The sequence below is a fragment of the Oreochromis niloticus genome, linkage group LG8 (assembly GCF_001858045.2).
Source record: "Oreochromis niloticus isolate F11D_XX linkage group LG8, O_niloticus_UMD_NMBU, whole genome shotgun sequence".
NCBI classification, from domain to species: domain Eukaryota; kingdom Metazoa; phylum Chordata; class Actinopteri; order Cichliformes; family Cichlidae; genus Oreochromis; species Oreochromis niloticus.
Genome location: NC_031973.2, coordinates 6,484,495 through 6,509,198, shown reverse-complemented (window position 1 = coordinate 6,509,198; position 24,704 = coordinate 6,484,495). Strand labels below are relative to the sequence as shown.

The 24,704-nt window shown below is 39.9% G+C and overlaps 2 protein-coding genes across 4 annotated transcripts; both read left to right on the top strand.

Moving 5' to 3' along the window:
• The first annotated feature begins 15 nt into the window (after nucleotides 1-15).
• Nucleotides 16-14,992, top strand: nbr1a (NBR1 autophagy cargo receptor a). Of its 2 annotated transcripts, XM_005453784.2 has the most exons (22): nucleotides 16-251; nucleotides 602-664; nucleotides 762-780; nucleotides 1,794-1,816; nucleotides 3,964-4,146; nucleotides 4,352-4,429; nucleotides 4,533-4,756; nucleotides 4,877-4,996; nucleotides 5,201-5,500; nucleotides 5,846-6,005; nucleotides 6,431-6,679; nucleotides 8,851-8,991; nucleotides 9,203-9,278; nucleotides 9,438-9,548; nucleotides 10,753-10,932; nucleotides 11,022-11,180; nucleotides 11,315-11,469; nucleotides 11,558-11,970; nucleotides 12,104-12,189; nucleotides 12,399-12,486; nucleotides 12,716-12,815; nucleotides 13,475-14,992. In XM_005453784.2, the coding sequence occupies exons 1-22, from the start codon at nucleotides 150-152 to the stop codon at nucleotides 13,655-13,657; spliced, it is 3,213 nt and encodes a 1,070-aa protein (XP_005453841.1). In that variant the 5' UTR covers nucleotides 16-149; the 3' UTR covers nucleotides 13,658-14,992. The 2 variants fall into 2 exon arrangements, with proteins under 2 accessions (XP_005453841.1, XP_005453842.1); XM_005453785.2 differs by lacking the exon at nucleotides 5,201-5,500.
• A 2,420-nt stretch (nucleotides 14,993-17,412) lies between these two features.
• Nucleotides 17,413-24,466, top strand: tmem106a (transmembrane protein 106A). Of its 2 annotated transcripts, none has more exons than XM_003448669.5 (8): nucleotides 17,413-17,676; nucleotides 18,678-18,838; nucleotides 19,161-19,224; nucleotides 19,365-19,518; nucleotides 21,151-21,291; nucleotides 21,385-21,428; nucleotides 21,553-21,606; nucleotides 24,019-24,466. In XM_003448669.5, exons 2-8 carry the CDS (start codon nucleotides 18,682-18,684, stop codon nucleotides 24,128-24,130), a joined length of 726 nt encoding a protein of 241 aa, XP_003448717.1. In that variant the 5' UTR covers nucleotides 17,413-17,676; nucleotides 18,678-18,681; the 3' UTR covers nucleotides 24,131-24,466. The 2 variants fall into 2 exon arrangements, with proteins under 2 accessions (XP_003448717.1, XP_005453840.1); XM_005453783.4 differs by having other exon boundaries at nucleotides 17,419-17,676; nucleotides 18,675-18,838.
• Nucleotides 24,467-24,704: the final 238 nt, after the last annotated feature.

Below are 24,704 nucleotides of genomic sequence, written 5' to 3'. Positions count from 1 at the left end.
GTGTTGCAACTGCGCTTGCGCGCAACGTCACCGTCTTTTTCTAGACGCAGCTGACGATGTAAACAAGAGAAAACATCCGAGGGCAGCGGGGCTCACACAGGCCGGGTTTCACGCAAATGATAGCCATTAAGCACCGATAGACGGCGGACATGGGGCTCCCTGTTACTATTAAAGTCAATTTCCGGGGGAACGTGAAGAGGTTTCTGGCTCAGGATATGGATAAATTGGAGTGGGAAGCTGTTGAAGTCTGGGTAAGCAGCTAGCAGAGTCTTGGCTAAACGCTGGCGCAGTTTAGTGAAAAAGTAGGCCTAGACGTTTTGGCCTAGACACATAAACAGAGCTCCCAAAGGATAGTCGATCTTGTTACGACAATAACAATAATGTATTTGTAAATAATATTTTTTTAAGCCAGCCGGAGCTTTACAAAATATAGGCACACAAGTGAGGATGTCCTCAGTTTGATTTAAGGTTACTACATATGTATAATACAGTATCCAGCTGTGGAGGTCTTTCTCACTGACTCAGTCATGGTTCATGTTTTTCCTAACACGTGTGAGGAGAAAAACTGAACTGCTCTCAATTGTTCTGCGTTACTTTTCAGATCAAAGCATCATTTGGGATCAACCACTTTCAAGTGAAATACTTTGATGAAGACAATGAAGAGGTAAGGGATTGTGTACATTGTAGATTTTCAGTGGTTATGTTTTGGCAGAATCCCAAGTTCAGTTTTTAATTTTGATCTCATTTACCTTACATTTCAGATTTGCATAAACAGTCAAGGTGAGGACAATATTTAATTGCTTGTTTTCTATATAATTTATGTTGAATATGTTTAGGTTTAGGTCTTCCTTCAAAGGTAAATCACCAGGACTTTGTTAAAAATATATGTAGCCAGCATTTGTTTAAAGCTTGGTTTAATATACTCAAAATTAAAATACATGTTTGTTTATCAGGTGGCTGAAAAATAACATGAAAAGGCACAAACCTCTGTTAACTAAGATAACAAAGACTCTTTTCCCTAACTACATCCTAACCCATTATGCTTACATACATAGTCACCCCCTAATGACCTGTTTGATCCAGGAAAGCTGTCCAACTGATAGATTCCTAACCTGATATGGACCTATGACAGATAATATTGGCATTCATAACATGTATTGTAGAAATTATGTCAAGTCCTGTCTTCAGAGAATTTGCTTTGAATTTTGCTAAATACAGTGGACTTACCAACAGCTAAACTTATGCTGAACCATTGAAAAGCCATGCAAAACATGTGGTCCAGAATTAACACAAAGGTGTTAAACAGAGACAAAACGTAAAACAGCAAGGGCCTAGAAGACAACAGTGGGGTGTCAAGATCAAAGACATTTAAATGCACAGGTAAAACAAATGGGTAATTCAATTGTAGGCTCAAAAACTCCATGGGGTAGGCAACTGCCTTTTGGTTACGGGGATTGTGATCAACATCCTTTTCTGCATTAATTATAAAAAATGTGTTTCGAGCAAACCGGTTTTGTAAGCATTGTGTTGAATATTCACAGCTTGGCCTGCAGGACATGTAGCATGATATGCATAACAGTAAACAATGATGTGTGAAGTCAAGCTGTGTCTTTCAAGTTGTTAACTGGTCTTTAAAATACATTGCTAGAAAGTTATTACATTTGGAACCTAAACTTTTTGACCCTTACTCCTGGTGTACCCGTACATGAAAATATCAAAATACCAGGAAAAAATACAGATTTGAGCCACAAAATGTGAAGTTATTTATTGTTTGTTTGTTTTTCCCCCCACAGATGAATATGAAGAAGCCATCAAGGTACTGTAGCAGTGCTGGGTTTAAACAGAAAGGACAGAGTGATAGCTTTTGTTACTGTAGAGCAGTGATTCTCAAACTTTTCAAAAAGAGTACCACCTCATAAAATATATGGCTCTTAAAGTACCACCCTTATGACCGACATTAAAGTACAGTGGTATAGGGTTACTTAACACCATATACAGTTTACACGAGACAATTTTATTTATTATATGAATGTTATTTATTTTAACTGTCATGAACAGGATGTGACAAGTGATAATAATAACAACTGTACTGCATTAAAACATTCACAGCAGGTGGGATATCCAATCTTTAATGATGACGTGATGAATCCTGCTTCTGGGTCTAAACTACTCTGCGTTTATTAAGGCTGTTGTGTTTTTGTTGTGTATCTTGTTCTATTTAATCTGAACAAGCCCCTAAAAATGGCATTGATCACTGTCAGCCTCTCTCGGTTATTATCACCCCTGTTCATTTTAAAGCTCAGTTTTTAAAACCTTACCATGTAACTACAGCCCAGGCCATGCAGCGGTATATAGGGCTGGGCTATATCATACTGTTCACGGTAATACCGGTGTAATTTTGGGCAACGATAGGAAAATGAAATATCGCAATAGAATATGGGTAAAACGCGCATGCGCAGTGCCTATGTTTACATACGCACATGGCGGCGACGCAGAATGAGAAGAGCGAAAGTGGATCTTTAAATGAAACGGATGAACCAGAACTGGTTTGTAAAAATGCTGCAACTTCAGTGGTGTGGAACTGGTTTAGCTTTCGTCAGTCAGATACACAACAAAGCACTATTTTTGGTAGCGCATGCTAGTGGGCCGTCGTTATTACCATGTTGTTTGGAAAATACGGCACACTTAAAATCAATCCTTTGATTTTTCTGAAAATCGACAGTGTCCCTTATAATCCCGTGTGCCTTATGTATGAATTCTGGTTGTGTTTACTGACCTCGAAACGATTTTATGTACATGGCGCTCGAAAATCTGTCAAATGTTTTAGTACGACTTTGCTAAGCTACGAACCCGCACCGGTTGATGGATTGTCGGAGCATTACGGCTATCGTAGGCAGAAGCCTCGCGGAGTGATACGTACTGTGCTTCAACATAATATTACCATATTGTGTGTGTATAACCTCTTTTTAAGTTTTGTGGATATTATACATGGTTTTGCTGAGGATATGTCGGCCGATTTCCACTGGAAATGCCTTTTGGTTAAACTGTCAGCAAGGAATTTGCACTGTTACATTTTTATATAACTTTAATGCACATAAAAAAATAGCTGCTTGTTTAAGTGAAAATACATTGATGGTGTTTTTTGCACTAATAAAGTTGTGGAGTTGTAAAGTATTTTGTCTAGTGTCAATTATATCGTCAGTTATATCGTTATCGCAAATTTTCAAATGTATATCGTGATAAATATTTTTGGTCATATCGCCCTGCTCTACAGCAGTATATTAATGGCTAACCTCATATTGTGGATGGATTATCTCAGTTGTTCTCCTGACTGAAGTTTGGTCCGTTTACAGCATCCTGCCGATTGCATTTGTCCCTAACCATCGGGAACCCTCACGTTAACTTTTATTGAGTGGAAAAAAGTTAGCATTCATCCTCCAGCTTCACTGTGTTTATATTATGCTAACATAGACGTATTGCTAGCCAGCACGTAGCACATTATTATATACCAGCTAGCCCAACTTCAGTAACCCTACAAACGTCACTCCTGTTTAGTTTTCTGTCTTCATTTATGTTGGAAGTGACAGCAGAGCTGTTTGAATTTTTCTGAAATCTCTCAGTCAGAACATGGCATATTATTTAATCGTAAAAAAAAAGGAGACTTCACATGTACCACTAGAGGGAGCCCACGTACCACCAGTGGTATGCGTACCACAGTTTGAGAACCACTGCTATAGAATATATCCTTACATAGAGAACCTGCACCGTAAAACTACACTTAAGACATAAACAACACAACTGTGTCCTTAATTAGACTACCAAAGCTATAGAAGAACAAACAGTGAAAATAAGAGAATATATGTGCAGTATATGTACTATGCATCTGTACACACATCACGTTGCTACTGTGTGTTCTCATGTCACTTGACTGTGGTTTGCATTCTGTGCTAATTCTCCATGCAGAGTGCAGAGAAGCAGGGAAACCAGTTGCACATGAATGTGTACAAGATGAAAGGACAGGCCTGTGGGGGCCCACTGAAGACCGAGGTGAAGGAGCTGAAAGGAGACCTTCGACCCGCTCCTCCTTACCCCTCAAGGGTTAAAACAGTGGACAAAGGCACGCAGGTCACCCCTGAGCGAGAAGCTGTAAGTAATTCTACTCTTCCCCCCCAACTTTCTTCTCCCTATAGATTCTCACATGTGCAGTGCCTTTGAAATCATTTTAATAAAGTCAGTGCCTCGAATCAGTTAAGTTTTTTTTACCTGTTGGGGAAAAAGTTTGTGCTTATTTATTAAAAGCTAAAATCTCTGATTTTGTCAATTAACTGAAGAATGGTGTATTTTCATGCAGGTAGCAGTAAAAGATAACAAGGGGAACAAACCAGATGATGAGCCCCCTCCTATGTGGTTTAGATCATACATGGAGAAGGTAAAATTTAACTGCTGCTGTGAAGCAGTATTTTTACATGGAACGTTTTATTTTTTAATTGGCGATTAAATAAAATACTGTGCTTTCCTTCTGTTTTTCATAGTTTAAGGATGAGGTGGTAAAGGAGGTAGTGGAAAGAATGTGCAGCGACTTTTCTGTCCAGTGTTGTACCCACAAATCCCCTGAAGGTCCCCCTGAGGCAATTGGGGCTATTGGCGGTATTATGGGACCCAAACCAGGCCCCTCCACCTCGAATGGATCCCTTGGCTACACCCCAAACTGCAGCAGCTGCAACAAACTCACCTCTGAAGGAGCCTACAAATGCAGGTATGCATGAAATTAACTCTAGTCATCACAACAATGTTTTTAACGATTTTTACATGTTTGTTGTTTTTTAAGTAGCTGTGTAAATGTTTACATTAATGTTTTTGTTATTTTGCCTGCCAGCGTGTGCCCGTCCTGCATCCTGTGTGAGATGTGCAGACATAGCCATGACCCTAGCCACAACCTCGTGAGAACCAAGACACCTCTCTCCATCCCGGAACATGGAATGTCAGGAGAGTTAAGGTAAACAACCTAATCTGAGGATAACTCGGCATTAATGAAGGAAAATATGAATAGAAACACACACAAAAGTGGGATTGTAAATTATTCTTGCAGCTAGATTACTGTAATTAATGACTTATCAATGGGAATTTTGATGATTTTGTTTTTGGAAAATAAACATTCGATAGTCCACAAATAGGTGTTCCTGATGACATTTTAAACCAGGTTCCCAAGGCGAGGAGACAGGACAGTGCGCAAGGCCGAACGACAGCGCCTCAAAGCAGAAAGAAGGCAGCTAAGAGCCGAAGTGAAGGAAATCAAGAAGAAACTGAGACTGGAGAAGAGGGGGCTGCAGTGGAGTGGGCCCTCTACCTCAGGAAGAGCCACTCTGACAAACATGGCCTCCACATCCACCCAGGTCCCTGCCCTGTCCCCTCCTGCTGCCTCAGACACAGCCTCAGGTCCAGCCCCAGCCCAAGGTCCCATCCCTGCCCTGGTCCCTGAACCCCAGGCCTCCATTCCAGAGTAAGAGCCACCTCGGAAGAGCGTCCGACAGTGCTGGGTACCTTGAACCCAGCATGGATGCAAAAAAGTCTTTTTTTCCAAGAAAAGAAATGAAAATATGCCATCTTTGTAATCTAGTCTGTATGAGTGTATCGCTGGCTGCTCTGGGGTGGTGGAAATTGTTGGAACTACCTCAATGTGAAAACTGCTGCTGCTGCTTCATAGATTTTCTAAGAAAATTGCTTTTGAGCTGCAAAAAAAAAAAAAAAATCTGGGGTCCTGCTTTTTTGATTCGTAGAGAACAAAAGATGGGTATTATAAGAAACCAGGGCTTTTTTCAACAATGCTCTGTACACTTGAAACTAGGGGTCCCGGGGTCTCGCACACGTCCTTGGTGCCCACTATGGCTGCCTTGTTTCTGGATGAAAATCTGCCTGACGGCACCAATCTGGAGCCTGGTACCAAGTTCATCAAATACTGGAAGATGAAGAACACGGGCTCTATCTGCTGGACCTCAGAGACTAAGGTACCCCTCCCACTCGTCAAGAGGACAGGCTGCACTCTATCTTTCCCTCCTGCTTTACTTCCACTTTGAGCCCCACTGTACTCATAGCCTCTTCTTATCCACTAACACCTGTTAAGATTTTTTACCCAGCGTAATACCACTAATGCCCTCTCTGTCTAAGATATTTATTATTTTAATTCAGTTAATCTGTGTCGTAGTTTAAGTTTGAAGTCTTTGTCATTGTGTGAATGGATGTGTGTGTGCGTGTGTGTGCGTGTGTGTGTGTGTGTGTGTGGGTGGGTGTGAGTGTGTGTGTGTGTGTGCGCCCCTGACTTGATTGTATGTATTCTTTTAGTTGTGTGACTTTTTTGCATGCTCTCGTCTTTGTGCTTTTTCGCATGTGTATTCCTATTTTGTGTTTTGTGTATGTGTGTACGTGCACCCAGCTAGTGTTCATGTGGGGAAACCTCAGCTTGGCATCAGAAGAGAAGAGGGAGGTGCCGGTGCCCTTGCTGCCACCCGGACATGTGGGAATGGTCAGTGTGGCCTTAGTTGCTCCTGTGACAGACGGGACGTACACCTCCCACTGGCGCCTGGCGCACTGTGGGTCTCAGTTTGGCCCGCGTGTCTGGTGCAGCATCGTGGTCAAGCAAAGAGACAAACGCACCGGACTCAGGCATCAGAGAAAACGACTGGCAAGTCTGCTATTCAGTAACACCCTGCACAGCTGCAACATGTGCACATCTAGATTATTCACTTAATTCAGGCTGTTAGTCGTGGACATGGATGACGCACTCTACATATTTCTCTGAAACAAACAGGATAATTATAGGGCTGTAACAGCGTGACAGAAGCATTAAAATATTTTCTATAATCAGTTAAACTGTTAAAATGCATTTTAAATGTTTCCTGTTTGCTAAATGTGTGGATTTGCTTTTCATAACACAGCAAATTTAGCAAGTTAGGCCTCAGTCACACGGGCTTGGAGACCAGTGGATGACCCACAGGCGACCTTAGGGAAAAGTGCATTTTTCCCTAGTGGTTGGTGGGTGGTTACTGCCTCCAGCTTGATGAAAACTTCTTGTGATTTCTTTGGTTGCTAGCAGATTGCCATTGTGGCACAGTCACGGCTTGTAGCCTGGAAGATGCTAACATCTGTGCAAAGATTAGCGTTTTACTCTCTGAGCTGCAGTGAAATTTAAAAGAGAGAACAATTGGCTTCAAAGTAAAAGCTGTGCCTTACTGCTGCAACCAGGACATTTTAAAGGGCGCAACTTTTACTTCATGTTCTCCGTTTTCGGTTTGCGTGGTTTCGCTGCTGCTTGGTGAGTAGTTTGTGAGTGTTTGCTTTGCATCTTCCATGCACACGACAACATGTTGGCGACCAAAAGAATCACAAGGAGGTTTGCAGCAAACCACTGCCAGCCATCGATGTGGTCACCAGTTTGTTTGTAGGCCTTTGTGAAAGGAACTTTAGGAATCACAACAATCACTCGCAACCGGTTTGTGAATAATCTTTTTTTCTTCCGTATAGGTTGTCCACAAACTACTTTCCAGGCCTGTGTGACTCTGACCTTTTGAATAAATTCTAAAAATAATAATAGATCAGTTACCAAATTAATTACCTTTTTTCAAAAAAGCTGGCAGCTGTGCAAAATATCAGTAAAATTATAGTGCAATATATTTTAAATCATGAAGCTATGTTTTTTAATTGAAAACAGTCCAGCGATAATTTATCAAATGTTGAAACATTTTTTTTTAATTTAGTGTATGTGTGGTTTCATGGCGTAGGGGTTTGCACTTTTGCCTAACAAGTATAAAAGTTCTGGTTCGATCCCGCAAGCACATACAGATCCATTTATGGTCAGAAAGGTTTTCCAGCGTAAAAAAACATTTACCAAATCAAACATGCAGAGAGAACCACTGTGATGTCACCAGCAACACATTAAAAAGCACAAAAACAGAGCATCACAGGCAGGCTGAGCTCTTTAGAAGTAAAAATGGGGCCACGTTTTACAATCCACCTGTAAGCACATACCTGCTGCCAATTCAGTGTGACTGGGCAGCAGGTATGTGCATACAGGTGGAGAGGATTGAAAATCACTGTATAGGCTCTTTGTGCCTCTTTATAATGCCCTGAAGTAAAGTGGACAACAGTCCTGTGGTCTTACCAGTCAAAGTTTGAAAACCCAGTATACTTGATGGTAAAGAAGGGCCTTAGTGCACATGACTTGGGTAGTAATGCTACTGTGGACAGATTTTCAAGACATGTGCTGACGTGACATGACTTTCTACGAAGTTCTGGCCTGTGCGACAAAGGAAAATCTCAGATCACATTCTTCATTACAGCTGCTTGTCTTCATAGTAAAAGAATCTCCCCGCTAAACCGGCCTGCCTGCTTTCCAGACTCGTGAGCCATTGCAAACATTTGAAGCATAATGAAACAAAAACGTCTGACGTAGGAGGCTCTGGACTGCTGAGCTAGTGGATTCCTTTATTATGCAAGAATAGGATCACATTTTGCTTTTAAAACTTTTTGAATTCTGCTCACAGCAAAAAAAAAAAAAATCTGTTTCAACATTTGACATAATGTCGTTGAGCTTTTACAATAAATAGGAACTAATTTGTAAATCATTGTACATATTTACTGTTCTCTACTGCAGTATGTGAGCATGTGACTCTGTGTACTTGCGATAAAAATAGAAAATTAAGAATAAGACCAGAATTAAAAAGGTTAATGCATGACAAAAGATCATATACTATAAACACCAAAAGTAAAATTAAAAGAAAAAAAGTCATATTATGAATGAAAAAGTTTAAGTACACTTTAGTGACACTAACGATGGCACACTTGTTTGTCCTTCAGAAGAAAGATCTAAGACCACTGAAGGAAGAGATGAAGCCAGAGGAGAAGGAGGCGCGGGCCAAGAAGGGCCACACTGGCTTCTTGGCAGGCCTCTTCTCTGAAGACTACTACTTCCCACCAGTGGACTTCATGACTGCACAGGTGCACTCGAAAGTTCAGAAACCTAAAACATGCTTTAAAGAAGCTTTAGTCAATACTCCTGAAAGCTAGCAACAAGGGCAATTTTTAATAAGGAAAATATGTGAAATCTGTTGAATAACAAACAGTACTTGGCTCTTAATTATACACAGAGCTTGGCAGAAGTACACTGGCACTTATTTTTGTATTTTCCCTAATTTGTTTTGTTATTAAGGATCTTCTATCATTTGAGTTGCTGGATTTAAATTTTGCCGATGACCTGGAAAAGGTTCCTCATAACACCCCTGCAGGTGAGCCAAGTTTAATGCTTTAATACTAGAAGAATAAGTGTTTTTGTTCATTATCTGTTCTGGAATAAAAGTTTTGGATGCACTTGGTTCTTTCCAGGTTTAACAATTTAACCAATTTAACCATAAACTGTGTCGTGTTTTCTCTTCATTCATTTCTAGATTTGACACCGTGTATATCCCCTCTTCCCTATTGCACTGTTGTGTTGGACAAGTCCAGCCCATCTCCCAAAAAAGAGGAAACAGAGATCTCAGGAGTCCGAAAACTTTTTGGTGAGACGAATAGAGTAATAGAAGACACACAGAGTAATGTGTATTCAGCATGAATTCTTACAATTACTGGAAAACTAAGTCTGCCAAAGCCATGGGATGTTAGGAATAAAATTAAAACTTTTAAATTAAAAGTATTTTTGTCTTAAATCAGCTGTTTAGAGGGCCGTTTCAGTCATTTTACACATTAGATTTCGGTTCAGGTTAAGCTCTTTGTACCTCTAATTAGATTTGGTTTGCACAATGAGTCTTAATTACTTACGCATGACTTTTACTATATGTGTTGAATCTGCTTTGAGCCTACAGTGTAGTCGACACAAGTGCCTGACGGCCGTATTCTTGGATTGCTCAACAGTTCTGCCACCAAGACACTAGCTGGTGGTGGAGTTTCTCGCTTTGAGTTCAATCATTATCTTCCAGTCATTTAAAAAAAATGGTGGCAGTTTTCTGTGGAAGTGCACTTCATACTTTAGTGAAGGTTTCTACAAATGTGTAGATTTAACACAGAAGCATAAATCATACTTAACATTTAAAATAAAAGTGTCTTTGTCATCTACGATAGTATTCATCTGATGGCTGCTGGATCAACGCTATTAAACTATCAGGAAGGAACAAATTGCAGCCATCTCAACAAAGAACACGAGCTGTCGATTAAAAATCAAGCCAGCTAATTGCTGTAACTGTCTGGTGGCTCACTGATCAGCCCACTCGAACCTTTCATGATTTAATTTCTGGACTTAATGCAAGTTTATGGTGTTTACAGTTAAATAGCCAAACAATATCACAAAAGAAAAACAATTAAAGTGTGATTTTAAATCAAATCAAATAATTATTACATTTGAAAAATGTCCATTTTTTTAATTAAGTGGACTTCCATGCAGTTTAATTAGAACTAGGATGCATAAACTAACAACTGATTTAAACTAATCCTACAGCACCATCATGGCAGGGAGTCAAATACTTGTATTATCTCAGTTATAAACAGTGGTAGCCAAAGTTGTAATTAATTGTAATTATTTTTGCCCATGGTGTCTTGTTTTAAAGACATAGTTGTTCCAAGATGTGTGACTGAGGTTTGGTGAGAATGTCTTCAAAAGTCATTCTCATATAGTTTGGCGTACGTATATTTAAATAAATTCTTACTGTCCCGTAGGCTGTAAGTGAAGTGCAAAATGTTTTATCTAATTGTTCGTTGGACTTTCCTAAGGACGGAAACTGAGGAATCTGAAGGAGGTGTTTACGCCTGTAGCCCAGGAGGAGGAGAGGGACGATGAGATCAGTGGAGCGCAGTTCCTTTGTGAGACCGTCATGCGATCCCTCGCTTTGGAAGAAGCCCCCGACCACAGACCCCCTCGCAGGCTCCAGCGCTGCTGCCACGAACCAAAGGGTGAGGAGCCTACCAGTTTATCAGTTGTCAACATCATCTTGTTTAATGTGCTAAGCTGTTGTTTTTGTGCTACTCTTACACGTTTCCAGTAGTTTCCCCGGTTCTGAACTTTGAGAAAACCGATGAGTTGGAGGAGACCGACGAGTTTCAAGAAGGAAATAAGATCGGCGCCGTTGAACCTGAAACTTCAGCTCTGCCTACAAACATAGGACTCAACTGGATCGCCCAAAAAGAGGAAACCAGGCCAAGTTAGTGCACAACATCTGGGATTTTTTTCGTTTCTGCTTTTTTTTTCTACCAAAATGTCTGTTTCTATTTGTATGTTATGGTGTGACCTCAATATCCAGATGTTGATTTTAGTTATTTCTTTCCTTCTTGCAAGTTTCTCCACCTGAACCAGAGAATAAAAACCTGCATATGAGTTCACATCATAATAACGAGGACAAAAACTTTGAGGTCTGTGATGGTACCCAGAACGTGACGGATGATCGAGAAGAGAAAGAGGAGGATGGAAACAAAGGGGAAGACTGGGATGAGGTGACTTGATTAGATATAAATTTTTTAAGAGAGTTTGTATAGAAATTCTCATGTAATAATATCCTCATATTCTTCTCTTGTGCCTCAGATCAGCAGCCAGATCTCCTCAGTCTCCTCTGACGATTACAGCGTCATCCTCCCAGACTGCTTTGACACCAGCCGGCCTCTGGGGGAGTCCATGTACAGCTCCGCCATGTCGCAGCCTGGCACTGGTGCTGCTGATGTGGCCTCGGACAAATCGGATGTAGAGCAGGAGGAAGAGGAAGATTCCATCATGGAGCGGGGCAGGGATGCACTACTGGGAGAGAGGCAGGAGCTGACAGAGGTGGCCTCTGCTGAGGATTCACTGGCAAACGCTGGGCCTCAACTAGTCACTCAAATCAACAGCAGCGTGAACCAGATGCTGTGTGCCTCCCAAACTGTGGATGAGGTGACCTTAAACCCTGAAGTGGTGCCATCCCCTGACCCCCTGCTTCCCCCGCCGGCCCTCTACTCACCCAGGTTAGATGGGGAACACATTTGGATGTTAGATGATGTGAAAGCAAAATGTTATTATTTTTTCCCTGCCAGTATTATTCCTAATGCCCAAACTAGCCTCATTTTTTTAAAAATAAAAGTTTCCGTATTATTTCAGGTCTGAGGCACTGTACCTGGCTGACGATCCCAGTTCTCCAGCCTGTGACCCAAATGAACCGCATCAACCAAGAGTCCACCTCAATGGTGAGTATTACTGCCACAGCTAGGTGTAACTACATTAGATATAAATAACAGCACAGCTCACATTACTTAGGAAACACATTTTGCCCACTGAGCCAAGACAGGAAGTTAGACTGCATACCACCTTTAAGGATCTGTTGCTTCAGCGAAGGGTTTTGTTCCTCATTTAACCTTTTTTTTTGTGTAATTTCCCTTTTTTATCCGTTCTGCAGTATCATCTGGTCTGTCAAGATCAGCAGGCTCAGCAGCCAGTGCCTTTGAGACATATAATCCCAGGCCCAGCAATGCTCTGCAGCCAAGGTACAAAAAAACAACAAAGATTTATTTCTGTTGAATGTGCGTCTGTCTTAAACACGTTCATGTTTCATGTTATTGTTTGATCTATAAATATCTTGCAGGATCAGTAAAATTTCTTAGATTTGTGGCATGCTGTCTGCGTTTCGTGACAGCGTGGCTAACTGTGCCACATTGCTTCCTGTAACACTGTTGTGTGCAAGGTTGTGTAACGACTGCACCGTGTTCGTTGCAGGGGCCAAGGAGGAATCACAGAGGGACTTGTTAAGGGAGCTCTTTCTGTGGCAGCATCTGCTTATAAGGCTCTCTTCACTGGACCAAGCTGTTCAGTAGAGGTATATAACACATCCTGCTGTTTAGAAACACTCACACACAAGCAAATATGCCAGAATTGATCATCTCTTCAAGGATTTAATGAGGATTGAAAGCAAATTTAACATCCCCATTATACTCTGTATGTTCTTTTTTGTAATGATTGAATCCCATAAAGCATTTACTGCAGTAAAAATGCCTCTAAGTTCTGTGTTATTTATTATTTTTGGGTTAATTAATTCTTAAAGTCGCTATAATCAACAATTAATGGATCATGTGATTATTTCTATATTAAATCAGTGATCCATCCTCAAACAGTGATCCATTTTAAACTCCAGATGTTTCTTCTTTTACTCTGCTAGAGTAGCTTTGCGTAATTCACAGCTCAGACTAATTATTATTTATTTTGTACTGGGCCTTGGTGGAGCCCCTTAATTCTGTAGAAGCCTCTTGGATGAGAGGGGAAGCGATCAGTAAAGTGTTTACTGACAGAGCGAGGACACTTAGGGCCGCTTTCCCAGGGATTTCTGGAAGTCCTTCTGAAGCCACATGAGTGAAAACCACAGAAAGTGCTGTTTTAGTCACAACAACCTCATAATCATAAGATACACATCCCTGATTATATTCCTCTTACCACCCTGCTCCAGTAAAAGTTCACCCACGTTTCTCTCCTCTTTTCCAGCGAGGCATAGACCCAGCCACCACACAAGGCCCTTCCAAGATGGACCAGCTTTTGGAGATGGGTTTCAGAGACCAACGGATGAACCGGCGACTGCTGAAGAAGCACTTCTACAGCCTGGAGCACACCGTCGACGAGCTGGTGCAGTTGGCCGAAAACCGCCGCAACAGATATAACGTTACTTAGGAGCGAAGGTGGCAAAGATGTGAAAAGTCAGCGTTAAGGTTGTGAATTAGTTTGACTTTAAAACACAGTGTAAGGATAATAAAAATAATTGGATTCAATCTATTGGTTGAGGGTTGAAAGATAATTGGGATCAATATGAAATACCGGAGCCTTTATTTCTTAATTATAAGAGATAAATGAACATTCATTTGTGGCTGCTCCTGCCTTTGCCTTTAATTTAGCTTTACCATTTTGATACAGTTAACCATAGATACACACTCAGAAGTTATGATGATGGCGGTTAACCTTTGCCATGCCTACCTGGGCCTTAGAGCTCTATGGTGCTGGTCAAAAGGAGCAGGAAGTAAAGTCTGGACAGGACAAAAGTGTGTATTCCAACTCATCATCTTAGTGTTCGTATGGCCGTAGCAGCTGCTTCCTCAGTGCTGAGAAATAAGTGTTTATGCAGGGCTTGGCTGGAGTCTCATGGAGCACAAAGCTGTGAAAATGAAAACTGCTGAATGTCCAAACATGTTCTGAAAAGCCAGCGCTCGTGTACGATGATGCTATGAAGCTATGTGAATCCTCTGGGGGTTAGGGGTAAAAGTGCAGTAATAAGAACAAGAAACACATATTTAAGACATTTCTTGATTATTGTAGTGAAATCTGCCTAACAATGCAATCTTTTTCTGTATCAGAGTACTGTTATTTTAGACGTTGACATGTGGAATGTACACAAAACTGTCCGAACGGATCACTGTTCGGATGCAGATGTTTTTGTTTTGTTTTTTTATACTGCTGTTTAGGAGACACCTGCATGACAGGTAGCGGCTTTTAGAGATGAGTCGTGTTTTTCGTGATTTTTAGCACAGTTAGAATGGAAAACGTTCGCTTTGCGTCATCTGTCGTCATCCCTGCCTGCCTGCATCTCTGCTCGTTCTCATTTAAACACCAACACCAACTTAGAAAATGTCTTTAAACACTAACTCAAGCAGGAACGTCTCTAACGACACATTCCTCAAGCTCATAACGGAAACAGAACCAAGTATGTTTTTATTTTGCTACATTTCCTGTTTTTTCCTTAGTTTACTGAAGGACACATGTTGCTTGACATGTTGACTGTGATGAGCGTCTGTCAGGTTTTAAGTTACTGTACATCTCTTTGAATGATTTCGCCTTTTTGTGTGTTTGGGGTTTTCTTAATCAGTATTTTCTTATGAATATGACTGTCCATGTTTCAAATCCATGCTCTAGAAAATAATTCTGACTATATCTACAATCTCAAGTTATTCTGTCACAGAATATATACATTAAACAATGCTCTGTCAATCTGCCAATAAACTATTTGCACATCTCTGTTGCCTGTCCAGTTAATGACACACTGCTTGTCTTATAGTATGTGTTTTACTCAGGTCATACAGCTTTGCATTCACTGGGGACACTAAAACCACCAGCAGCTCTATAAACCCCCATTTCTTTAGGAGTAACAATACTTAGTGACTGTTACAGTTTAATGACTCAGTGTTAAAACTATGCTAAAATGCATATTACTAAAAAATGTTGTTTTTGTAAACTTCCTTTGTGTTTCAGATGCAACTACAAGTTTTATACAGCTGTAATATTTACACAGTAAACTGCCAATTTTTGCATAGACATTGTAAGCAAAGGGAAACAGATGACAGTTAAACTAGATGTACACTCACTAACGCTTTATTAGGTACACTGTGGCATAGATTCAACAAGGTCCTGGAAACACATCTTGGAGATTTTGGTCGGCGTTAACTTGACAGCATCATATAAGTTGCTGCAGGTTTGATGCCTTCACATCATCCAAGACTGTTCCACCACATCCCATCGCGCTCTACTGAAGATATGATAACTGCGGAGGCCATTTGAGTACAGTGACCTCACTGTCATGTTTAAGAAACCGGTTTGAGAATATCTGAGCTTTGTGTCGTGGTGAGGTAGAGTCAGCTGGACGCAGCCATCAGTTACTATAAAATAAGATGGGTCTGTTTGTTTATACCCATTTCTGAGCTTTCTGTCTAAATCCCACAGAAAATATTCAAACTCATCAGACTGGACAACATTTTTCTAACCTTCTTTTGTCCAATTTAAAGCCTCATGTTCCTGTTCTTAGCCAACAGGAGTGGCCGTCCATGTTGTGTTTCCTTTTCTAGCCTTCTGTAGCCTTTACTACAAGGTTCAACAAGTTGTGAATTCAGGGCATTTTCTGTAAACCTTAGAGATGGTTAGATGGGAAAACCCCAGTAAATCAGCAGTTTCACTTTTAAAATGAATTTCTTTAGGATCTCATAGAGTCGGTTTTGACATAATGAAGATACTGGTAGAGGTCCAGCACAGGCCCGCACACATCTGCCACTCTAACTGACTCATTTCCTGTTTTAATACATTTTCATTTCTCTTATATTGAAAAGGGATAAGTAAAGAATAATATTTCATTTCAAATACTCACGTGCCGCCCACTCAAAACCTCTTCTCTATTGAAACTAGTAACTGCATCCAAAAGCTGTGCCAGCCGGGACAGTTATAGTAAACTGAACTGAAATCTGTGGGTCAATTATGAAACAGCAAATATGGTGGGAGAAGGGTAAGGTCTCTGTCAAATATGGAGTTGTGGTTAAAGGTTGTGGCCACTTGTACAGGATTTGACTGTTTAAAACGTTTGCTAACAAAGCAGGGAATCTGGCAGAGGGGAATGAAATAAGGAACCTGATGTTAGAACAGACACTGTGTTTATTGAAGAGAATATAGCATAAACAGGTTGGGTGTCTAGTGTGGGTGCTTAAAGGTGTAAATACACAACACAAACATACTGTTAAGCCTCAAATGATTCCCCCCCCCCCCGCCGTATTTAGGTTTAAAGTCATCTTATGACTGGAAGTAATCTTAACATTTTGAAGTGTCCCACACTTACTCTGATAGAGAATCTGCAGGGAGTTGGAGATTATGGTGTTGACAAAGACGCCTTCCAGCCAAAGAAAAATCCCAGAAGAAACCTGCAAAAAGATGGTGAGCAGTTTTAAAATGGGTTTGAATGCTTGAACACCAATAAAACTTTTCCACTGATTATTGAGAAGAGTATAAATAATTTTCCAATTGCCATTTTTACTCCTTTTACATTGTTCTGTTGTTTCCTACCTATTTCTTGTTTAAATTTAAATCTCTTCTAGAATCTAGATCTGTCAGAATAATTTGGGGCTCATTTTATTACATTTAGGCTATATTTTTATTATGAATTCCTGTGGTCTGTCTAGCTACAGAAATGTGTTTTAGTAGAAGAAAGCAGAGAGTTGTTTTGTACTCAGAAAGGTGTATTTTTGTTTCCAGCAGACAACTTTTGGAGATGTACAACAATCAGGGCAAGTGACATTTTTATAGGACGTCTGGAAACCGACACAGAGCAGTTTACTTGTTGAAGAAGTGTTATATTGAGTATTAAAGTTTATGTGAATCGAGTTTACACGTGACTATCCTCTTATTGGGCAAAACGTCCTCGCTTTGTTGAGATAATCCGAAACCACGTGAGAACAAGAAATGTAAATCATTTTCTGTTGTAACCCACAAACTGAATGGTAATGTAGCGACACTGTTCCACTGTTTCACAAAAGTAAAACGTCGCTATTCAACGTCTAGTTGTTTGGAGCTGGATCTGCTCTCCCTGCCCAGTGCGCGCTCCCGACGCAAGGGAAACAAACTCGGTCGTGGATAACGACCATGACACGACACAACGTTAAAGATAGTTAACGTTAGCAGTAATATGCAAATTACTTTATTGTGTCAGCACCCAGTTAATAGCTTATGGTATGATAGTAAGGTTGGATAATAGACAGAACATGTGATCAGGAAATGACTGACACATAAAAAGACAAGGAAGTGTTGCACTCAGTACATTGTGTGCACATGAAGCAGCTACACGACTGTCTTAATGTAGCTTCTGAAAAAGCTGAATCATAAAGGAGCTAGCAGCGTTTATGTGCTCATCCTGAATGATATTTGGACTTGCTGTGAGCTGTGAGGTGAGTTTGCAGAGGATGAGGTTTTTTGGTCTCGCTTAACTTAATTTGTATTGCATATAAAATTGTGATTTTGTTAAATTAATAATACATTTTATAATTTTAGACTTAAGTACTTCTAGTAGTTTATTTCTTAATTAGTGTTTAAATACTTGTTTACACTCAAGCCTCGCACAGTAGCGATCAGTCTTCCATATACAGCAGATAACATTTGTAATCTCCACTCACAGAAATCTAAATAAACCATTTTATTTTATTTCAAATAATTTTCTTCACTTTTCTAGTCGGTTATATCTAAAGTTTATATAGACACACAATACTGAGTAATAGAACAAGCTATTTGCTTTTCCATATAGAAATAAGTTTAAAATATGTAATTTAAAGGAAAAAATTGTGCTTCATATTCAGTTTATGACTGAATACAAACTGTTTCTAAAACACAGAGCATACTGTTGTTTTAGTGTGGCTTTATGGAGACTTCCTGCATACTTGTGCCTCTTCAGGACAGCACAAACCAAACACAGCAAACCAGTTCAACATCTGTCATCTGAGTTCAAATGTCTTGACTTCTTCTATGTGTATATATGTATATATATATACACAAGTCAGTGTCAGTCTTGACCACCATCTGTTTACTATCAGAGAAAGTTTAGTTGAAAGTTGGTTTTGTCACGTGAATTGAGGGTCTTCAGGAAGGCCTGGTATAATGGTATTTTGAACTTCAAAAGCTACTCTAGTACAAATGAGCATAAAAGGCTTCGTTTAAAATGGAGACAGGAAACATAAAAGTAATTCAGGGAGGTTTTGATCACTCACACACTGTAGATTCTGCTCACATCCCAACATGTATTGCAGTAATAAGCGTCATTTATTGGTCATTTCAAGGTTTGTGAGGGAGGCGAGTAACAGCTGACTGGGCAACAGTCACTTCTGTTTACTGCGAGTTATAAACTGTGGTTTTTGCCCTTTTAACATGCTCTTCACTGGATGTTTTCTTTCAGCAGTGCTATGGTTGCACAGCCGCAAAATAAAGGAGATCCTGATGTAACAAAAAAGATGGAGAAGGTGAAAGCACTGAAGCACTTCCCTCCATATGGTACCATTGATGAAAACACAACAGGGGACACCTGCCCCACATGCCGTGGCACTGGCCGAATCCCCAGAGGTTGGCCTTTTTTTGTGAAGAAAAATCTGATTTTACATGTCTTTACTGTCCATTTTCCACTGTTTTGACTGGAGTTTTAAGGCTTTGACATCATTGTCTGCTGAATGCTTCTCATGCATGATAAAAGCTAGAGGAACCAGTCGTGAAAAACTGGTGCCGTGTTGACTTCTTCTTCTCTAAATTACTTTCATTTCACATTTAATAGCAAGTTGACCAAAAGAGGCTGAAAAACATGGCTATGTATGTGCTGGTGTCAGCTAAGATACTCTCACATCATTTCTGTGGTAAGAACAAAACCTTTATTTCCATCTTGTACTGGCAGGACAAGAAGACCAGCTCGTTGCTGTCATACCGTGTAATGATGTAAGGCTGAAACCCAGACGCACGTAAGGAATATAGCAGTACATGAATGTGTGTGTGGGGGGGTGCTTTTACAGTTTTGAACAAGAGAGTTAGAAATATTTTTGTGTTTATGGTTTGCACTGTTGTTCTATTTAAAACATAATTTTGCATATCTCTGTTTCAGGAAGCTGTACGTGTGCATCTCCATGGGCCTGTGTCTCCTTATTTGTTGTCTGATCCTCTTTTTCCTCTTCCCACGGAGTGTCACCCTTACCCCAGTGTCTGTACAATCAGTCACAGTTTACTTCATCCCAGATGAAGTTAAAATGGACGTCACAGTAAGTAATTTGAAAATCACTCTGCTCATCAGTAGTTTTGGTGTTACAGTAACCAAACCCCCCCCCCAAAAAAAAAACACTGTATGCAGCCAAACATCTGGGCAGCACTTAATGTTTCTAGGTGGGCATTAGCATCCCAGTTATGAGGCTAATCAGAGATAGTCCGATAATTCAAATGATGACTGGCTTGATCACTGTTTTTGAGATACCACAAAGTCAGGTTAGTTAAATTTTAAATATGGGCATGTGAAAAAACAATGTTTTCACAGGACACGGTGCAGTTTTGGCAGTTTGCAGCTCTGGAGCAGTGCTACAATCTACAATCATTCCAGAAGTTTATTTCCCAGCAAATTCATCACATTTGACTGACTGTGCAGTGCTAACAGGAATCGCCAAAAAATCCAAGAGCTAAATCTCAGGCTCTATAGACTGCAGTTAGCATGTTAAATATTAAAGTTCATGACAGTAAATTAGAAAAAGACTGAACAAATATGAATTGTTGCCAGGAGAAAACCTATTCTCTCTGACCAGAACATGGCAACATGTCATGAGCTAAGATTTAAGACTCCTGTCCTTTGGCTACATGCACAACTTGGGCCAAATTCGGTCCCACAACAAGACAATGATCCCAAACACACCAGCAGATCTACAGCAGAACTGATGAAAAAGAAAACATTTAGGTGTCGCAGTGGCCTAGTCAAAGTCCTCAACCTGATTAAAACGTTGTGGGAGGAGCTTAAGAGAGCTGAGCATAAACAAATGCCTTCAAACCTCAATGAACTGAATGGAAAATGGAAGTTGGGGTTTGTGAATATCTGCCCAGCTTTACTTAAGTGTAACTAGTAAACTACAGTATATATATGCTTGTCTGCTTTGATGACACTTCCTCCTATTACTGTGGATTTGTCATGCAGTGTCTCTGCCCTCTTTTACCCACATCTCTGTAAATCTGTGGACAAAGGCAGGAGGTGACCTCTGAACCTTCTGCTTTGATAAAGATTAGGCAACTGGATTTTGAGAGTCAATAAATATCTGAAAATGACTCACCTCTGTAACATGTTTTAAAATAACATGGACGTCAAGTTCTAAATCATGACTCATGTATGTCCTGCAGACATTGCTTCCCATTATAGCTGTTGCACCATCGGTTGCATTAGACTACGGCTACAGTAGCTATGCTGGACCCTGATTGGCTCTAAGCATGCTTTTTTTTATCTCTGAAAACAGACATTAGAAAATGGGACTAGCACTTTCGAAGCTGGGATCCTTTTTTAGAGGTTTCTTTTTGTTCATGTACAGTATTGCTCTATTAATGCACATTAATATTTCTGAATTCTTGGTGACTATATAAAAATATATAGAATTAGTTGGAAACAAGCAGCATAACATAACTAGTGGGTGTTAACAAGTGGAGGTTCCTCATACATAGTTGCAAAAGAGTTAAGCCATATTTTTACAACCACATTTTTTATTGAAGCACACAAAGAAGCACTTGCGTTGCATTCACATGACAGATGGTACAGTAGGTCACTGCCCCACTTAGATTGTGGGGCACTTAAAATTCCCTGACACTTTTTAATAATGCACAGGTGTGGTGGTTGCACTTGACTTGTGAATTTTTTCCTTTTCCAGAATCTCATCAACATCACCAACAAAAACTACTATTCAGTTCAGATTGTCGACTTCAGCATTCAGGCTGTGGTTGGTCAAACAGTCATGGGAAAGAACAAGATCACTAATATGACCGCAATCGAGCCCAGATCAATGAAATCTGTAAGTTTCAGACTGGATAACAGGTCCTGTTGATATGCAGCCTTTGTCATGTGTTTAACATCTCATCTCTGTGTCCTCTGATATAATTTACAGAATGTAATTTCAGTTGGCCTGGATATTAAAGATGAAGGCATAGCGTAAGAAAGAAATCTTTGTTTTCAGCACATAACAATGTCAAAAACATCTCAAGATAAAAACTATTAGAGTCCATCGTTGTTGTTTAAATGTCTGACTTCAGCACAACTTGCTCGTGTCTTTCAGCTCTTACTGCAAGTCAAGCAGCATCAAGATTCACACCTTATTTCTGGAGCTTCAGTAAGTGTCAACCTCTGTCAGCGGAAGAGGCAGAGACACTTTAGAGTTTTTTAAACCCACAATGTTAAAAGCTTCAGTTTTCTGCAGTGCACAAAAACCACAACCACAAAATTAGTTTTCTTCACAAAGCCACAGTCGAATCTCTTAATCTGAAATTTTATAGAAGGACATGAAAGGTCTTCCTGGAAGTCCAGTTTTTCCTTTGAAATTCAGTGAAGTTGGAATTAAACCACTGAACAGTCACCGTGCTGCTATTGAGGAGCTGCTTTTTACCTTAAATGTGTTCGAGAGAAATGTGCTCATTCAGTGATTTCAGTGGCTAATAACTTTGATTCTAACTGGACTAATTAAGAGACAGGTAGCACAGTGGTGTGGTGGCAAGAATGTCCTATGTTTGAATCTATTGACCAGGACCTTTCTGTGTGGGGAGATTCGTGGATTTAGGTTAATTTATGATTTAAAACTGGCTGTGGGTGTGAATGGTTGTGCGCTTGCCTGTTAGCTGTGCGAGAAAATGGTGAACTGTCCAGAGTGTACCTTATGATATTCTGGGGTGGGCTCCAGCCCTGAGTTTCATAAATAAATGGACAGAATAAAGTTAAAATAGATTGTACTGCCACATGTTGTTTTTAAGTTGCAAAAAAATAAGGAAACCAAACTATTTGTCACAGTCATGGTCATGGTCAGCAACAATATTCATGTAGGCTGTAGCTTTTAAACAATTGTTACCAAGGGGCCCATAGTATGCCAAGAAACTATCCTACACACACACACACACACACACACACACACACACACACACACATTGTGTTGATATAAGTCAGGATGGATCCATGCGTTAATTCTTACATGTTGTTTACACCAAATTGTGACTCTACCACGTGAATGTCACAGCAGGAACTGAGACTCATCAGACCAGGCAATTTTTGTCCTCTTTGACCAATTTTGGTGGGAATTGTAGCCTCAGTTTCCTGTTCTCAGCTAAACTCCAGTGTGGATTATGCCACACTGGGTAGCAGGGTAGCTCGGTGGCACACCTGTTGGGCTGCTGTGGTATCCCATCTGCTTCAACATGTGGTCTATTGCACAGTCAGAAGTGCCTTCATGCACACCTTGGTTGATTTTAAAGAATGATTTTGAGTTACAGCTGTCTTCCAGTCTGACCATTTTTCTCTGACGTGTAGCATCAACAAGGCATTTTTATCTATAGAACTGCTGCTCACTTGATATTTTCTCATTTTTCGACCATTCTCTGTAAACCTTACAGATGTTCATTTAAAAAAAATCCTAGTAACATCTGGCACCAACAAATATGCCACATTCAAAGCAACTTGTTCAGATGTTGGTGGCTCCGTAGTGTAGTGGTTTACAAATTCACCCGAGTAACAGATCCTCTGTTTAATCCTGGGAAAAGACAGAAATCCTTTGGGATGATTTGGCATAAAAAAGAAATCTGCCAACTTAAAACATATGGAGCTACCTGCTGTGAGACCCCTTGTGAATAAGGGAGCATCTTAAAGCAGCTTTCTTCCATATTCTGATGCTCGATTTGAACTTCAGCAGGTCATCTTAACCATATATTATATTGGGTCAGAGAGCAGTTGAACATTTGTAGTTAATAAAGTGGCTGATGAGTGTATTTTTGAGCATTTTTCAGTCCTCACCACTTCATAAGAACAAGAGCTATCCACAGGAATCACATTTTCGCTCAGCATTTTCCTTTGAGCATCAGTAACATGTGATATATCACAGTTTCAACAGCAAAAATGCACCAACTTAATGTCTGTGATGTACAGTAACAGACAAAAGCATTGGTAATATGGGTGATTTATCTGTTTTCTGATAATTCACTGCAGAAACCTTTGAACACTAAATGCAAAGGATCATGTCACTGTGCAGGATAGGTGGCTGTTCAAAACAAGTTGCAGAAAATGAAAACTCTTCCTTTTATCTACATTTTGGATCCTTCTGTGCAAAAATAATTTCTTATAGAGTCATATTTTGACACTCTGGACTTTGGTATTTTAATGAAGGCATGCAAAATACCAAAGTTAGTGCCCTAGAAAAAGAATCAGCTGATTCTCAGGAAGGTCAAGTGGGATTTTATTTCGTCTTAGATTTGTTTGATTTGTTTAGAAAGACTCACGAGCTGGTTGCTAGCTTTGTCCGTCAGCTGTTTATTGCTGGCTACGCAGAGCACAGCGGGTTTATTGCAGCTCGTTTGGCTGATGTAGCTGAAAACAAAGCCAATGAGAGAATCATTTTGGATGTAACAGCTAAAAGACACTAAAATGCTCCTAGAGCTGAAGAGAACGCCCATCAATAAACCCAGAATTATAAGGAAGTCAAAAAAAATGAACACAGACGTGAAATATGAAAAAGTAACAAAAGATTTTCTTTTTCTTTTTTCAGAATGACAATGAATATTTCCTATCTCTCGCACACGGAGCAGCTGTCCGTGGAGACCTTTGAGTATATTGACTGTGGCACCAATTCAACAATTCCACATCCTGTGAGAATATGACTTCAATGTGCTGAATCTGCAGTTTATACACAATAACTGCTCTCTGTTGTTTTAACACATACTAAGACATAATAATCACTACAGTGTTATAATGTTAAAATATTGACGCTTCAAACATGCATGCGTGTAAAATGCACAAAGAAGTTTTAGAGCATTGTGTGAAATGAGCACAATTTGTGAATTTCAAAGTGTAAAAATTATTTTGAAGTCATACCAATTTTAAATTGTCTTTAAATTTGTGTGTGTGCATGCGAGCACGCGTGTACTACTGTGTTGACCATAGATCTCCTTATTGTTTGTCATTTGCACTTTATTAAACTGTGAAGGTTAATGTTACATATTATATGTTTTCATTTTTTCCCTCATTCATTGCTTCTTCATGATATTGTATACACTAAAAGAGTTTAAGCAGGTTGTCTGAGGTCAGCTTTTCATTGTCACACCATAGTGCATATTTATATGGCTAACTTAAAAAATTAAATAGAGAAAAATATGCAGGTAAAATGTTTAATTTCTAAACTTAGAAGCATAAACCAAAGTTACAATCTCATTTTAAGGTCTTGTGTGATAGTCC

What these genes read in the sequence shown, in the direction of transcription:
- nbr1a (XM_005453784.2), top strand. Translation starts at nt 150, where the DNA reads ATGGGGCTCCCTGTTACTATTAAAGTCAATTTCCGGGGGAACGTGAAG. An exon ending in GGAATGTCAGGAGAGTTAAG is followed by an intron (nt 4,997 to 5,200) that starts GTAAACAACCTA and finishes ATTTTAAACCAG; the next exon opens with GTTCCCAAGGCGAGGAGACA. An exon ending in GCTGGACCTCAGAGACTAAG is followed by an intron (nt 6,006 to 6,430) that starts GTACCCCTCCCA and finishes ACGTGCACCCAG; the next exon opens with CTAGTGTTCATGTGGGGAAA.
- tmem106a (XM_003448669.5), top strand. Translation starts at nt 18,682, where the DNA reads ATGGTTGCACAGCCGCAAAATAAAGGAGATCCTGATGTAACAAAAAAG. An exon ending in AGGCTGAAACCCAGACGCAC is followed by an intron (nt 19,225 to 19,364) that starts GTAAGGAATATA and finishes TCTCTGTTTCAG; the next exon opens with GAAGCTGTACGTGTGCATCT. An exon ending in AAGTTAAAATGGACGTCACA is followed by an intron (nt 19,519 to 21,150) that starts GTAAGTAATTTG and finishes TTCCTTTTCCAG; the next exon opens with AATCTCATCAACATCACCAA.